The 16,593-nt window shown below is 43.3% G+C and overlaps 1 protein-coding gene across 11 annotated transcripts in view; it reads left to right on the plus strand.

Moving 5' to 3' along the window:
• The window catches only part of KIF16B (kinesin family member 16B), a 280,503-nt gene that overhangs the window by 64,256 nt on the left and 199,654 nt on the right, over nucleotides 1-16,593 (plus strand). For 10 of the 11 annotated variants that reach the window (XM_082743222.1, XM_082743224.1, XM_082743223.1 and 7 more), the window contains one exon: nucleotides 1,346-1,405. In XM_082743222.1, the coding sequence (XP_082599348.1) occupies nucleotides 1,346-1,405 (60 nt within the window). Of the gene's footprint in view, nucleotides 1-1,345; nucleotides 1,406-7,123; nucleotides 7,206-16,593 lie in introns of those variants that run through there. The other variant, XM_082743221.1, reaches the window with a different exon arrangement.

Here is a 16,593-nt window from a genome sequence, read left to right on the forward strand (position 1 = left end):
AGACCAGTAAAAACACGCAAAAACCAAAGCTAGAGAGGGTTGGTCCTGTGTGTTGTATTAATTTATTTTTAACCAAAAAGATGATGGATTTTCACTGTGCTTACTAGTAAAAATGAGGAGATAATGATTTTAACTTAGTCCAGCCCTGGGTGGGGGTGAGTGGAGTAAAGTGAATGGCCCCTGAACGATGGGATATAGTTGGGTTAGGTATGTTTTGGTTTTGCTCTCGGGTAAACCATTGCTCCGGTTTCTTCGCCTCCTGTTAGTCACAAAGGCTTTCTGTCAGGGAGGTTTCTGACATGAATGCCCTTTCTAATGGCCTGTGGGCAGGGGCTTCCCTCGGAAGAGAGTGTGCGGCAAGAGTATTAGGCAGGCACTTTGGCCTGGTTAAGTAAGCCAACTCCTCAGTGGGGAGAGCAGTAAGTTCAGGTGGGACAAGAGTGCAGAAGCGGCAGAGGTGTTAAATTAGGAGAAAGGCTTTCAAAGGACAGAGTGTCTTCTGTCTAATCATGTCATATCCCCCCCCACCCCCAGCCCACCAGTTACTCTGTTTTAGCTTCAGGGATATTCCTTTTTATGGGACACATTCTGTTTTTTCTACCTCTCAGTCAGGTACTGTATCACTGGGTTACTAGAATCACATACTGGACCATTTAAAAAGTTTTATGGAACCAGCAGAATATATTCATTAAATTTTAGAAGTAATTTCCAACTGTGCTGTGTTCAAAAATTGTGGAGGCTTTCTCCCCTGAGTTATAGCAGACTGGGAAGAAGCTGATTTTTATCAAAAGATTTTTGCTTTTGCTAAAAGAGTTAATTAAAAAGCTTTTTTTTTTTTTTTAAAGATAGAATGAGATTTATAAACCCTATTAATTAGCTAAAAAAGCAGATTATCTCTTAAAGAAAACAGCAGCACCTAGGGTGATTTAATCACCACATCTAATTAGAAAGAAACATAAATCACTATTTTTTAGACCCTAAAGTATAATCAGGAAAAAAGTAACTGATTTAATGGGACATTGTCATCCTTAAACTTGTCATCTTCAGTTAATATCCAAGGAAGCAGCTTTTATTTAAGTATACCAGGAAAAAGAGTGTTGTAAAACTCTAGGCAACTTGACAAAATTTTTTTCCTGTTCTTTTCTTTGCCTTAATGTAGGTGTAGGACGAGATTAGCTTGTTTGATTTATCTTTGGTGATAGTTCTTTCACAGATTGAAATTGCTATCTAATTAAAAAAATATATGGTACATCCTTCGATAAGTTCTAAGAGTTTGGAAACTTTCTAGAAGAAAATCACAGTAAGTTTCTTATGGAATAGTCACACATGTCTGTTTTTCCTTTAGGTTCAAGAATTGACCAAGGAATGGACAAATAAGTGGAATGAAACCCAAAATATTTTGAAAGTAAGGACTGTAATATGGTGCCTTAATCTTACTCTCTTGGCTCAAATAGGTAAAACGTTTTTCTTTCTCTCTCAAATATGGCTATTATGTATGTGCTTTGCTTAAGGTAAGATCAGTGACTTTTGGGGATTGGGTTTCTGGTTTGATTTTGAAGACAAGTTTTTCGATTTTTAACTCAGCACATACTAAACTCACCTTAATATTCAAGGGCATCCTTAATTTTCATGGGCATCCTTCCTGCCTTTGTTAAACCCAGTGTAAAAGCGGGGGCGAGTTAGTTCTGTGTCTGACAACTCTGAGAGGGGTCAGCAGTGGACTGTGTTCAGTTCTCCATGTGCCATTTAGGTGGCCTGGCCTGCTCCGGGGCTTGAAAAGACTTTCTGGTGAGGTGGGAGGTTGTGCTGTGCTGCTCCGCGTGGGTGGGTTGTGGTGTCTGAGAGCTGACACTTCCGGGAACAGAAAGCACGGCCCTGAGTGAGGGTTTCCCAGTCCACTCTTTCTTTTCTCCCCTCCTGGTTCTGATGATAGTGTCATATTATTTTAAGGTACTTCCTTGTTATTTCCTGTGTCAAGAGATTTTTGTGTGGAAAACGGAGCCAGGACCTCGCTCACATTTCAGGGTAGTCAGGTGTGGAATTACACCCCACCACAAGTGAAATGCCAATAGAGTATTACCCCCACCTTAAAAGACCACCAGAGACGTGAGTCAAAGCCAATCAGCGGGGTGGGGGGCATTTTTTGGTCTCTCACAAGACGTGGGTACTTTTCCCCTGCAGCGGCATCAGCTCTCAGAAGCAGTGCCACCACCCCTGACTGTGAAGCCCACGTTGTTTGACGTTTCATGGCACAGTGTACACTTTGCTCAGTAAATTTGGTAAAAGAGAGGAAGGAAATCTGTTCCATTTGAGGAAGAGAGAAACCAAATGGTTAGCTCTGAAAATCACTGCGTGTGTGCCAGTCCGCACAGGCAGCAGCGCAGCAGTGCTGTGAAGACTCGAGCCTCTCCCTTCTGCTGTGTGCAGCCCTGGTCCCTGGAGAAGGGGTTCTATGGCAGCTGCGTGGAGGAATCCAGCCTGAGAGCCCCCACAATGGACCCCTCCGCTCCTTTGTTACGTTTTTTTCCTCCTGTGGTGATCCTAGGCCCTGAAGTTAAGTCGTCCTGCCATTCCAATTCCATTATTCATAAATCTATTTATTTTTATAGTTTTATAACTTTTCAGATGAGAAGAGTGGAATTGTGAGGTGTGCTAGGTGTTAAAGATTACGAGGAAGGCTGATGATATTTCACATTTTTCCATCTCTTGCTCTTATAAGCCCGTTTTGGATTTCTCTGCTGGTATTTGTGTTTTAAATCTGTAGTGGTTTTCTGCTCACGTTTGATATTTTAAGAGCTGTCTTATTGGAAGACAGTGCCTGAAGCCTGAGGTTAAAAAAAGAAAGGCAGCTACTCAAATGCTGTATTTGAAAACATGCTTTGGAAATGGATGAGGAAAGGGGCTTGTTACCTGAGGAGTTTGTATCTGTGTGGTTTATGAAATCCCTTCCCATGTTTCTGTTGTCAGACTGTCCCTCAGTCAGCTTTCTCCAGTAATGCTATATGGAACTCACTCCAGCCCAGTGACTTAAAACAGCATTTTCTCTCATGCGTGTGCAGGTTGGCTGGGGGTTGGCTGGGCTTGGGTCCAGGCTGTGGGTGGGTTCGGGGTCTGCTCCACATGTTTCTCAGCCTCTTGGACCAGCTGTTGTCCAGGGCATACTCTTCTCATGGTCTTGGCTAAGGTACAGGCAGGCAGGCCTAATTGTACAAGCACATTTCACGTTTCTGTTTGCACCGTGCCTGCTAGCATCATGTTGGCCAAAGCAGGTCACTTGGCTGAGCTGAAAAATCAAGAGGGAAAGAAGTACACTTCATTCGCAATAAAGTGATGCCAGCGGTGTAATTGTACAACCTGCTTTGAGATCAGTGGTTTAATTTACACACGCCCATTTTAAAAGGTGAGCCTTCAAATTCTGGGAACTTGGTCTTCTAGAGAATTTGCACATTTTGTAGAGACCGGCCCAGTGAACCAATAAATTCCCAGGAGTATGTTCATTGTCAGGACCCAGTTGTGGACTCTTCCTGTTTGCCAGTTATTGGCCTTTTCAAGCCCCCAGTGCTGAACACCCAAGGAGAGACTTTTGGGGAGAAAAATGAAGAGAGTTAAAATATTCAGGGGATGGAAGGGAGAGCGGCACGGGCGGATTTGGTGTCTGTTAGTGCCACGAGTGTCTGCCTTGCTGCTTTTTCTTGTCCGTGTGTATCGGCGAGTCATTTCAAAGGAGACACGTGGATATTGTTTCAAGAGAGGACCAAGGAGAGGAGCATAACCCATCTTTTCAGTCGTCAGAATGATCTCCTTTGTCAGTATTGAGCCATCTGTGCCGTATGCTTGTATCTCCTCCTTCAGTTATGAGACCCAGGATTAGTCTATCAGCATTCATTATGTGGAGTTGCTTCAGGAGTAAATGGGAGCCCCCTCTCATGCAGGGGTAGGGGTCTCAGTCAGCGTGGAAGGCAGAGGTCCCTTAATGGCAGAATTACACATGGAAATCCCTTCATTTCCTTTAAAACCACTAAATCCTGAGCTCCTGGATTGCTCACAAGCCAAGGAGTAAGAGTAACTTTGTTCCCTTCTTTTAATTTGGTCTTTGGCTTCCTTTGCTCTGGATGAGTGATCCAAGGCCCTCTGTGGGGGTGGAGGGAGAGTGGAAGGCAGCGGGCCAGACTGGTGCTCTGAGAAGGGATGATGGCTGTTTGCAGCCAGGCTGGGGGCACCATGGTGACAGTGACAGCCTTAGGCTTTGATCTGTGGGACTTGGATCTCGGGCTTCTGTTCCCTTTCTGACTCACTGAGGTCATGACACTTAACCCGCAACTGTCACATACCCTGGTTCCTAGCTTAGAAATCAGGGTGGACGGCAACCTCTTCCTTAGATCCAAGTTAATAGACCACAGCATAATACAGTCCTCAGAGTTATTTTTGAAAGTGGCTAATGAAGGTACAAAGTATGTTAATCTTAAGGAGGCTGTTCTTGGGCAGTTAGGTAATGAGAGTTTTATTATCCTCCGTGATGTACTCTGTATATCTACTTTCTTGCCCCTTAACCTGCCTTCCTTATTTTCATTAATCTTCATTTTCTGGAAATTAAAGTCCAGACTCTCAGAGGCAGTGGTCTCCTCAGTTCCCTGTTTACTTGGTCAGTTCTGCCTGCTCTAGGACCCCTGGCATCCCACCCGCCCTGCCAGAATTCCTGCTGGTCCCAGTGCATACCTGTGTGATGGGTCTCTGAGTGTTTCTTGGCCTTTGTCTGTGATGCTTCACCATTCCAGATGCTTCCTTCCCCTTTCCAGGCCTGTCAGAATCCATGTGGAAGCGCTCTCTCTAGTCAGACTTCTCCCTCTTCCCAACTGGAATGATTTTGTTCTTGCGCCTTTATAGCATTCGGTTTTACCTCTGTCACAGCAACCATCACAATCTGAGGTTGGTTGCCTTCTCTCTCTGAACAGGAGCAGGGTCTGGGCAAGGATTGTCTCTTTATCATCCTGTGAGCTAACTTCTGGAACTCAGCTTCTCTATAGAGCAGGCGTGCAGCAAAAACTTAACTGCGTTAAAGTAGTATCAAGAAACAAAAACCAAGACCTTTATATTAATTTGCTGTGGTTGTCAGACAAAACCTCACAGACTGGGCTGCTTACACAGCAGAAATTCATTTTCTCAGTTCTGTATACTAGAAGTCTGAGACCACAGTGTTGGCAGGGTTGGTTTCTCCCGAGGCTTCTCTCTTTGGCCTGTGGTTGGTGCCCTTCTGTGTCCTCACGTGGCCTTTTCTCAGTGTGCTTGCACCGCTGGTCACCCACCCCCTGTGTGCTAATCGCCTCTTTTTATAAGGACATTGGGCAGATTGTAGCCTAACTGCTTCATTTTAGTGAAATTACCCCTTTAAAGGTCCTGTCTCCTAATACAGTTACATTCTGAGGTACTGGGGAGTAGGACTTCAACAGCTGAATTTTAGGGGGAACGTTCAGCCCCTCATGACCTGGAAGCATACACAGCTGATGGAGCGGTGGGAGAAATAACATGGGGTGTTGTACACGCAGTGGTCTTGTTCCTACCTCTACTTTCCATCGTATGTTCCTCATTCTTCTTTGAAAGGCTTGTTTGTGAGTGTGTGTGTGTGGTTTTTTTTTTTTTTTTTTAGTCTCTGGAAGGAATGTGCTGTGGCTGCCTTGCTTTAGATTATGGTCCTGTCCTTCATCTGGATCAGTTAGATATCTGCCTTTTGAAGTGTGACTCCTGGACCAGCAGCAGCACTGTCACCTGTGAGCTGCAGGCTCGCAGGCTCCCCCTCAGAGGCGCTCTGTCAGAATCCAGGATTCCTGGGTCTGCACCATAGTGTTTAAGGAAAGGGGGGAACAGGCTTGGTTTCTTTGCTCTCAGAACTCTTCTTCCCCTTCTCCAGCTCTGCCCTGGGTCATGAGGGATGGACTCCCGGGGTCCGATGGGCTCCTGTGGGAGTCCCTGGGAGATTGGAGCAAGAGAGCAGACCTCTCGCTCTCCAGCTTCTTGTGGCATCCACATGACCCCTTGGGTGCCGTCCTGCCTGGTGACACAGGCCTCACCCCTGTGTCCCTCTGCTCACGAGTGATGCCTGCTCCTGCTGGCGTCAGTTTGAGGGTAGCCTCACCATCCCTCCTGGCTTTCAAGCTCCTCCTTCAGCCAGTTCCCTGTTTAAAGCCCCTGGGATGTAAGCCTTGAAGTAGCTTCTCTTTCATGGTTTGACCTGGTCTGCTACCAGAGTGCCACATCCCAGTCTCTTGCCATGCTGTGCCAGCCCCAGAGACTCCATCTGGACTCTTCGTCTCTTCCTCCTCTCTCTTTCTAGTCTCTTAGAATGCTGCCCAGTACGTTTTTCATCCTGGTTGAATTTGTATTAAACGGTGATAACTCTCTTGGGTCTTGGAACTTAATGTTGTGATAAATCCAGCAACTAGAAGCCGTGGGATCAGTGCGTTCCCAAGGCCACGGTATCACTTCCCCGTTTGCATAGCTTCGATATCGTGCCAACTACTCAGTGTTTGAAGTGGTTTATAAAGTGACTACTTGATACCCCTCCCGTGTGCCTTTTGGCTTGGCTTTTTATAAATCCCATATGTTTTACTGCTGATGAATTTTTCCAAGTAACGAGCCCCCAAATGCTTTGTCCATTCCTACTTTCCTCCCCTCCCCCACCCTACCCTTTACATACCTCTTTGGTTTGTCTGCTCAGTACGTGGTTTGATTTCTCTGTTCTTGCATTTCATCAACGAATAAAAAAAAAAATACTTGAAGATATGTTATCTGATGACTTCCAGATAACTCCTTGAATTCTGTGCTTCAAGATAAATCACAGTCAGTTTGGACCGCAGCATAAAGCTCTCGAGTGCCTGACAGATGGTGTGGCAGAAGGGAGCACTGACTTTGGGCATGGGCTGTCCAGAGCCCAACCGCAAAGCGCTGCCTGCAGCCTGAGAGCGCTCTCTGTTTGACTCCCGCCAGCACTGGCTACTCTTCCCATTTTGTAATAAATAGGGTCTCCTCCTTTCTGAAAACACACCCTTTGATGACTCGGGGTCTGACTTGCTTTTGTGTTTTCATTGCCCTGCACAGGACATCTGACTGTGACTTGGCACCCGGGAGGGTCGGGGAGGAAGCAGGCTGCAGAGGCTGCAACTGGAGAGACTTGCCCTTGAAAAGTGAGCTGGTGTAGAAGTCGAATGAAGGTGGTTGTTGTTGTTTTCAGACATTAATTAAGTGGAGTTTTTTTTTTTTTTTCTTTTTTTCTTGCACACACACAGTAAGCAATGTTACTGAATGTGGGGGATGGAGCATACTTGAGTCTATGTGATGGTGGGATCCTAATGCAGATGATTGAAGTTTAAATCGTACTGGTGTCTTAATATTTCATCTCTGGGGAAGAGAAGAGGCAGGCCACGACAGGCGCATGACAGAGCTGGGTAACACTTTGATGGGAGAAAAGGTTTTGCTTTTTCAGAATGTTTTGACTAATAAGAAATGGAGTAAAGTGAAATTGGAATCCATTCTTGGCATAAGGTTTTCTGAGCTTGAATTTCATGGATATGCTTACTTTAAACCAGCTGATCTCTGTTTTATGATAGAATCAGTCAACTGAACTTTTGTCTCTGGAAGATTATGGCAACCCATAAAAGATTTTTTTTTCCCAGGCTGTCTGTGGTTTTCCATTTCGCAGAGCAGACGTGTGTTGGGGAGAATAATGCGTTTGGAAGCAGCACTAATAACTGGGGCTGTTGCTCAGCAGATCAAGGCAGGCCTTTGGATTCCCACCGCCCAGGGCACCGAATCTTCTGGTTTCTAGAAAACCTACAAACAAATTATGGGAGAGGTGATGCTTTGCGGCCTTTGTCTCCTTTAGATGTAGTTAATCTTGACCTCTTCTTGGTACAAGAAATGAACCTGGGGCAGCTTTAGGATAGAATTTTGTTTATGGACATTGATTTTGCCCAGATTTTGGATTAAGGAGGGGGCATCTCTGTCAATCACGGGTCACCTTCCTTTTTAGCAACTGTTTGGGCATTTAGTGGTTCAAAATTCTGACCTCACACAGTCTCACATATTGTTTCTAGCTTATAATAGCATCTAAAAATACAGAGCATTGTCTCTAGGGCTCATTTGGCTATGTGAAGATACTACATCGAGTTTCCAAGTGTTCATCCAAGCAGAGACTGGCTGCAGTGGGAGTTTTGGAAGTCAGTGCTCTTTCCCCTTTGGTTTTCATGTGAGAAGAGAGTCGGTCCAGCTGAGCCCCTGCTTATTGGTGCTGTCCATGGCGGGTCACGCCTTTATGATCTCAGTAACTGCCGTGCGAGTTTCGTTTTTGTAAGTTTTAAAAACTTTATTTTCAAACTTTTGAAAGCTTTTTGGTAAAGATGGGATGAGAGGTAGAGAGCATTTTTTGTTTGGACATACCAATATCCTAATAAATTAGGATTACTGCCTGCGTCGATAAAGAATTTCTAAGTGTTACTATGAATTTAAGAATACCCTCCCTGTAATGGCTTAGCCAGCTTGACTCATTTTCTCTCTTCCATCCTTTTATCCACCACCCATTTATCCATCCATCCATTCTTGACCTCTCCTCTCTCCCTCCCTCATTCAGTAAACATATGTTTATTGAGAACATTTTCTGTATTAGGCATAGTTCTAGACATTGGGTATAGCCAATGAACCAACAAAAAAAACAAAAAAACAAATCCTTGCCCTCTCAGAGGTGATTATATCCTAGTGCTAGAAGACTTTTTCCCCCAGTCGTGCATTCTTTGGTAAGCTTACATAACCTCTCTTCTCCTTTTAAAAATAGATTTTTGGGGACACCTGGATAGCTCAGCCAGTTAGGTGTCTGACTCTTGGTTTTGGCACAGGTCGTTGTCTCACAGTTGTGGGATGGAGCCCCACATCAGGCCTTGTGCTCAGTGTGGTCTGCTTCTGATTTTCTCTCTCCCTCTCTCTCACTCAAATAAATACCGTCCTTAAGAAAATAGATTGTTGACAAAACAATATAGTCCCTTCCTCTGATGTGCAATGTTTGAGGCTTCAGATTATATAAACTACATGTCTTACTTTTCAGTTTTTGTATTTTAAGTTTACTTAAAAAGATAACTTATGCTAAATGTATTAATATATCTGTCTATATTTATAGTGCTTTGAAAAGCCCCAGAAGAATAGAAAGCTTTTTTTTTTTTTTTTTTTTAAAGGGGAAGAGAGAGAGCATGTATGGAGGAAGAGGGAGAGGGAGAAGGGAGGCAATCTTAAGCAGGCTCCACACTCAGCACATGAGCCCAAGGCAGGACTTGATCTTACAACCCTGAGATCATGACCTGAGCTGAAATCCAGATTTGGGCGCTTACAACTGAGCCACTCACCTAGAAAGCATTTGTAACATTGATATCCATTTGGATGTAAACTACGTGAGGATTTAGTTTCTGTTTCTTTTGCTGCTGAACAGGTTTCAATGCTGAATAAATGGAAGGCTAGAATGGCCACACCTGGGGATATGTCACTAGAGATGTTATGAATGAGTTCATCAATGTAGGCTCATTGTTCCTGTTGTTAGGTTATAAAACTCCTGAGGTCAGGAAACATGTTTGTTCATTTTTGTATCTCTCATAAATTCTAGTGCTTTATAACTAGTTTTTTATAACTAGGAAGTGTTTTGTGAATAATGGTTGAACTTGGTCAACTGTGTTCTCCCATTTCTGAGAATGTTTCAGAACAAGTTGGAGGACTTTTGCTGCATAACAATCTTCCTAAAACCTAGTGGTTTTAATAGACTTAATATTTTTCATGATTTCGTGACATAGGTTGGCTCATCGGATTCCCAGGATGGTCGAGAATGGCTTCACTCCCATGGCTGGTGGTTGGCTTGGTGTCACCCGCACATGATCTGGCCTCGTTTCTCTCATCCTTGGGCTCATTGATATGGTGGTCTCTTGAGAAGCTGAGACCCAGTATCGAAGCATTTTTCAAACCTCACTTGTACTTCATTTGATAATGTCTCCTTGGCCAAAGCTACTCATGTGGCTAAAATCAGAGTTAAGTGTGAGGGAATTACCCAACGACATGACTTCAGGGTGAGTGGTGATTCTTTCCATTTTTGCAGAAAAATGTGACCACAAGCATCTTTTTTCTCTGTTCTCATTCCTTGTCCCCTTGCGTTACCATCCAGTGACAGTGATTTGCAACAGAGTGTGTATGTGTGAGCATGTATTCCTGTGTTTCTGTAGAGGATTTGGGATAGGGGTTGCAATAAAGATGAATTGAGAGAGCATGGTAAGAACTTGTATGTCTCCCCCACTCTAATCTGCAGACTAATGTGGATGACTTCGTGTTTGAACAAAATTCACCTACAAAAGCCCTATGTGCAGAGCCCTTTATCTTTTTTAGTGCATTCACGTGTACCATCTCCTTGGTTCTTTCTTGATCTGAAGCAGGAGGAAAAAGATGTGATTGCACTTGACTTGGTATGAAGTTGTTAATTTGTCAGCCTCTCGTGGAAGGTAGACTCTGGGTGTTAATTTCCATCAGACTGTGTGTTCTGCCTTTTCTAAAGTTCTGCTCTTGCAACTGTTTGTTAAGACTAAGGGCAGAGTAATACAGTTCATTGTTCTCTGAAATTGGGACTCGATAATTAATGGGGGGGACCACTGTCAACACTACAGCACTGGAGGTTGACTGAAGAACTTGGCAGGGTCAGAGGCTAAGCGAACAGTTCCCAAAACCAGCTCCCATGCTGTTACTAATGCCAAGGCTACCATATTTTCCATGGCTGTTTTCATCTTGAAGGAACTGCCCATAAATAAAGGCAATACAAGTATATGTTGGTTCTTACTTTTGAATAACGTTTCTGGAGCAAAAGGCTCAGAAATAAGTCAAATGCACCCTGTTAAATGTTGGAACCATGCGATAAATTATTTTGAATACATAGGGGATTTTCCTTCTGATCTTCGGCAGTGAGGCATGTGCGCTGACGGGCTTTTACTGCATATTTATTGCCACGGTCAGGGAGGAAAAGATTGCCTGGTCATATGAAAGTGTGCTTTATGTGCACCTGAACTCACTGGGTGTGCTGAACTGTAGGAACTTGGTTTTGTTGGCAGGGGTCTTAAAAAGCAACCATGTCATGGTACAGATCAGTTTATTGTTCATGTCACCCAGGAGCACATCTAACTCATCTTGGATGAGTTCTAGCCATTGTGGGTTTGGAGAGGAGTGTGTGATGGGGAGGGGAGGGGGTGGGTGTGGAGTGAGGAGATGACTCGCAGCCTGCCTCACCGAGAGAGTTTTGCCTGTGCACTCTTCTGACCTGGGTCATGTTGACCTCTCTGATTCCCAGAACCTCACTGTAACTGCTGCCAATAATCATACCTGTCACATAAGGTGACAAATGAACACTTATGGGATGTTTACAGTGCTGTCCAGCACATAGTTAGCAATGTAAGCATTACAGTAATGTTAACCATTTTTTATTTGTTTGTTTTTCTGGGAATCCATCCTCTTATATGTAAAAGTACCAGTAACAGATGTCCTCCCAACTGGGCAGAAAAAAAAAAAAAATTTAACCTCTACAGAAGCTTTCAGAAGTGTATCGTTTTATGCGGTTACAATGTGGCATTACTTCTAAGACATTTTATAGTGTAGCATTTTATGTTTGTTTATTTCAAGTAGTAGGAAATCCAGTTCCAAACTTGCTTAAATGGTAAAAGGGTTTATTAACTCACAGAAGAGTAATGGTCTGGAGGTAGCGTGTGATTTAGGCATGGTTTGATCAAGGCACTGGCTCTGGTTCTCTGAGATTGTTCTTGGTTTTGCCTTTTTGTTGTAATGATTTCATCCTCACACATTCTAGTCTTGGAATGGCAAAGCAATAGTAGCATTTACAGCTTTATATCCACCTGCCACACCATCTAAATTCGAGGGTTCTGGGTTTGAGAGTCCCCAACAGAATTTTGAGCTTTGCCCTGAATGGTACGTTTTTAAACCAACCGTTGGGGCCAGGGAGATAACCCTGTGCGGACTGGCCTTGGCTTGTCAAGCCAGATCAATCACTTTGATAAGGGAATTGGTTGAGATGAACCAGGGCCTACCTTGGGAGCTGGGGTGAAGTTGAGACACAGCTGCTCTGCATTGTGCAGTGGGGGGAGTGGGTGAGTCTTGGTGAAGCCTGGGGTGTCATGTACTGGGGTGTAAGATACCTTCAGTGGAAATGAGATGCAAAGTAGCTGAAACTTTTTTTTTTCTCAAGGGAAAATGTTTTTGAATACTTCCTTTATGACTCAGAAGTCCTATATTCAGCTGGAAAATTATGTGAAAGGGCCAGTTGAGTATCTGTACGGTGGTGTGAAGATTTCATATGAGAGAAACTGCTCTTTTCTGGTGTTAGAATAGAATGATGGCACACAACGCATTCCCTGTATTCAAACGCATTTTCCTGTTCTTTAGATTGATTACTTTATTTAAAATGAGCCCTCAATGTGGGTGTGTTCTCCTCTCCAGCTTTTCATATGTAGTGTTGAATTTAGCTTAATTTCCAGTTGACCCCTTTGGCTTCATGTTTCCCAGCCCAGTCTACCTAGCAACAGTTACTATGAGCAGGGAGCTGGCATTGCCCTCCATCTGTAATACAGCAGCAGGTTTTAAGAGATTACTTTTGCTTAGCATCCTGCTTGATTTTTCGCTTTGCATTATTTAAGGATGACAGCAGTTTCTCTTAACTCCAGACAGCAGAGAGATTTTTTTTTTTTTTTTAAAGCAAAAGTGTTGGTTTTAAGAAGTACGTATTTGGGGGTTCCTGAGTGGCTCGGTTTGTCAAGTGCCAGCCTTTGGCTCAGGTCACAGGGTCCTGGGATCAAGTCCCACATTGGGCTCTCTGCTCAGCAGGGAGTCGGCTTCTTCCCCCCACCCTGCTTGTCCCTCCCTCTGCTTGTGCTCTTTCTCTCTGTCAAAATCCTTAAAAAAAAAAAAAAAGCAGGAATTTGTAAGACAGTATAATTAGCAAGTGGGCATCTACTGAGCAAGAAATACGGACCTAGGTGGCATGTAGATATTTATTATCAGGTTGTTCTGTTACTTGCAAGGGAGGGGAGATGGCTATACGTTTCTAAAATCTCATGTACTACTCTCTAGCACTAGCTTTGCCAGCTACATACAGCTTTCCTGAGCAAGTGGTCTAGGTCTTCTAGATGAGAGGAGTTAGTTTCCAGTAGTTGTGATTTCCCCTTGAAAGAACGTAACAACACAGGCCGCTGAAGGGGGTCATTTCCCTCTGGATCCAGTACGCTCCTCCGTATTAATGTGTTTTATGTAAGCTTTTCTTGTCCTTGCCATTAAAGTAAAAACTACAGTGGCTTTCTTAGCAGATTGGACTGAAATCTACAGCAGAACTTGCTGCGACACTTCTTTAAGTTGCAAAGTCCGGTGTCTCATCCAAAACCACTTAAATGTCAGTTACTCCGCATGTCACAGAAGTTGATTTTCCATGCGCAAGTGATTTCCACCCGACACCACTTGTGGACCTTTTTCAAAGTCCATCTTGGGGGTTCTGCAGACTCAGACAAGGGAAACTGTGGGAGGTGACACCCCCAGGTCTCCACTTTGAACAGGTGCCCCGTGCCTCCTCAGGAGAGGAGGGCCTCCTAGCGCTAAAGCACATGGAAGATCATCCTTTAAAGCACATCTTGACGTGGTTCTTGCACAGGCACAGGCCCCTGGAGAGGCGTTGCACACACGGTTGCAGCAGTGTCCTGTGGTCCCCACACTGGGCACTCACGCAAGCATTTGGAGCCTTTGGGTGATGCCGTTTGGAAAGAAATTTCAACTCAATAGATGATTCGTTGGTGTTGTTAAATAGAATGATTTATTCATAGGACCTTTGGGAAAAAACTGTGGGTATTTCCTTTTTTAATGGAGGTTCAGCATATACTGTGCCCACCTGAAGTGGGCAGCTCATGCATTTTGCTGTGTGTGTCCACGCCTGCAGCCCACACCCAGATCAAGGTAGAGAATGCTTCCTAGTCCCCAGAGGCTCCCTCTTACTCCTGCCCAGTCTGATATTTCGTCTCCCTCTCACTGAGGTAGCTCCTGTTTCGACACCTGTCATGTAGGTGACGTTTGTCTGTTCTCAAGCTTCAGACAAGTGGAGTCATGTATTATATTCTCTTCCTGTTTTGGCTTCTTTTGGGCAGCATGTTGTTGCTGTAAGGTTGACCCATGCTGTGTGTAGCAGTGGTTTCCTCTTCATTATGCCACTCTGCCACACCCATTTTACCCATTCTCCTGTTGATGATCTTTGTTTGGGCTATTATCTCCTTTTGGTTATGATGAATAGTGTTTCTGTGCACGTTCTTGAACTTGTTTTGTCGGGTGCATGCTTTCACTGGGCCCCCTTTTTTCTGGCTCTCATTTTGGTAGGAGTTTGACCCCAGCCTGCCTTTCTTTGGTGTATGTCTGCCCAGTCTTTAAGAACTGAGAGTCCTTGATCCAAATATCCCATTCCTTACACAGCTGGCTCTCAGCCTGGGCAAGGCCAAGGGAGCCAGCAAGACCACCGCCCCAGTGGATCAGCTCTGGACGCAGCAGGAGCAAAACCATTCATCCACAAGCAGCAGATGTTTGCCTTCACTTGGCGTGGGTTCCTAATGTGATTTTTTTTTTTTTTCTGTTTTCATCTGGATCTAGTTTAATTGGGTGATTAACACAAATCTCTTCTGATTTCTATAGATTTGTATAAAGATAATTTTGAAGGTTTTTAATATATTCTGTATTTTTTTTCCCTCTAAGTCTTCTTTTTTCACAGCTAGATATTTAATAATTTGTGCACTATAAAGCTGTTATGGACTGTCTGGTTCTCCTTTGCTAGATTCTGAGGTCCAGACCTGTTTCAATTATATTTGGAGCCTTACTGTGCTACCCCCAAATTGCTTTGCATCCAGCAATTTAATATTAAGAAGAAGAATAGTAGATAATATTTACTGCATGCTTACTTGACTGTGTGTTAGGCGTTATTCTAAGTCAGCAATGTTTACTAGAAATGTAACACCAGCCGCATAGGAGGGATTTAAAATTTTCTAATAGCAATGTTAAAAAAAAGAAGATATAGCTGAAATTAATTTTAACCCTACATTGTATTTAAGCTATTATGTAAAAAAAAACCCACTTTGACATGTAATCAATATAAAAATTATTACCGAAGTATTTTATGCTTTTTTTTAATGAGTCTTTGACATGTGTGAATTTCACATTTATAGTATATCTCAACACAGATGCAAAATTTGTCTAAGATACACTTGATTGGTGTTTCGATTTTATAAAATTTATAGTTGAAAAGCAGATTCTCATATTAACTCTGTCCCAAACACATTTAAAAGTCTTCTAGTAAATCAACTGAGTGTAGTTTTAAAATTTAAATGAACAAATTAAATAAAAATGAGAAGTTCTGTATTCCCACTGCATTAGCCACATTTCAAGTGTCCGGTAACCATGTGCATGCTGTGGTTGTAAATGTCATACGTATTAATTTGTGCTGTTCAGTGGCCTCATGAGGGTAGCATAGGATTAGTATTTTCTTTCCAATTTACAGACAAGGAAACTGAGGTCCAGAGGGTGCACAGTTAAGGAGGAAGAGGTCAACAGAGGTCACAGTTAAGGAGGAAGAATGCTATCTTGAGGTCTGGGCTCGTGACTCCTTTGTACTGCCCAGTTCTGGTCTGTTTGAATCTGACCTTGGTCCTTTCCCCGTTCACACGCATTGGCTTTTGTTGTGCCTTTCCCTAACCCTTGTCTTTTTTGCTTTCTCATACTATAAAGAACAAGAGGAAAAGTGGTCCTAGAAAGTGCCCTGTATTTGTCCTGAGTTTGGTTGTTCATCAGTGTTTTAAAAACCAAAATAGATGATGGCCACAGTTTAAGTACCATCTGCTCTGTTATCTCTGTAAATGTCAAGACAAGATTTGCTTTCTTTGAAAGAACGGCTCAGGGTTCCTTCTGTGTTTGGTAATGCTCCTTCGTTAATAATGATTTTGATTTTTTTACTTCCGCCAAGGTTGGGCTTGCTCATCTCTTTTGCTTTGGCCCCTTTCTAAAGTCTTTTTCTTAGGCAGAGAAACATGCTTATTTCCCTGACGGAAAGCCTTGCTGATTACATAAACAGTTGATTAACACATACTTTGTTTATTTATGTATTATAGAATATATTTTTATAATGAAGTAGGCTAGAGAAAAGAAGATGTTACTAAAAATAGGGAAGAGAAAATACCTTTACAGTATTGTATTGTATTTGTTGAAAAACATCTGTGTATAAGTGAACCCACGCAGCTTAAACTTGTGTTGTTCAAGAGTCAGTCCTATTGTTATTTTGAGTGCTGCAGCCTAAGGAAAGCATTGTAGCGGTAAGGTGATAACCTGCTGTATCTCAGCCTCGGTGTGCTATGTTACAGATTCCTCTAAGGTGGCATTCTCTTCCCCTCTCCAGGACTTCCCGGTTCTCTTCTCTGTGAATCTTGTGTGCATACCATCACCTTGTCACTGCTTATCTCATTTGAATGAAATGGACAAAGGCCTTGTGCTTTTTTGCGTTCT

Source organism: Mustela nivalis (genome assembly GCF_964662115.1).
Source record: "Mustela nivalis genome assembly, chromosome: 8".
Taxonomy (NCBI): domain Eukaryota; kingdom Metazoa; phylum Chordata; class Mammalia; order Carnivora; family Mustelidae; genus Mustela; species Mustela nivalis.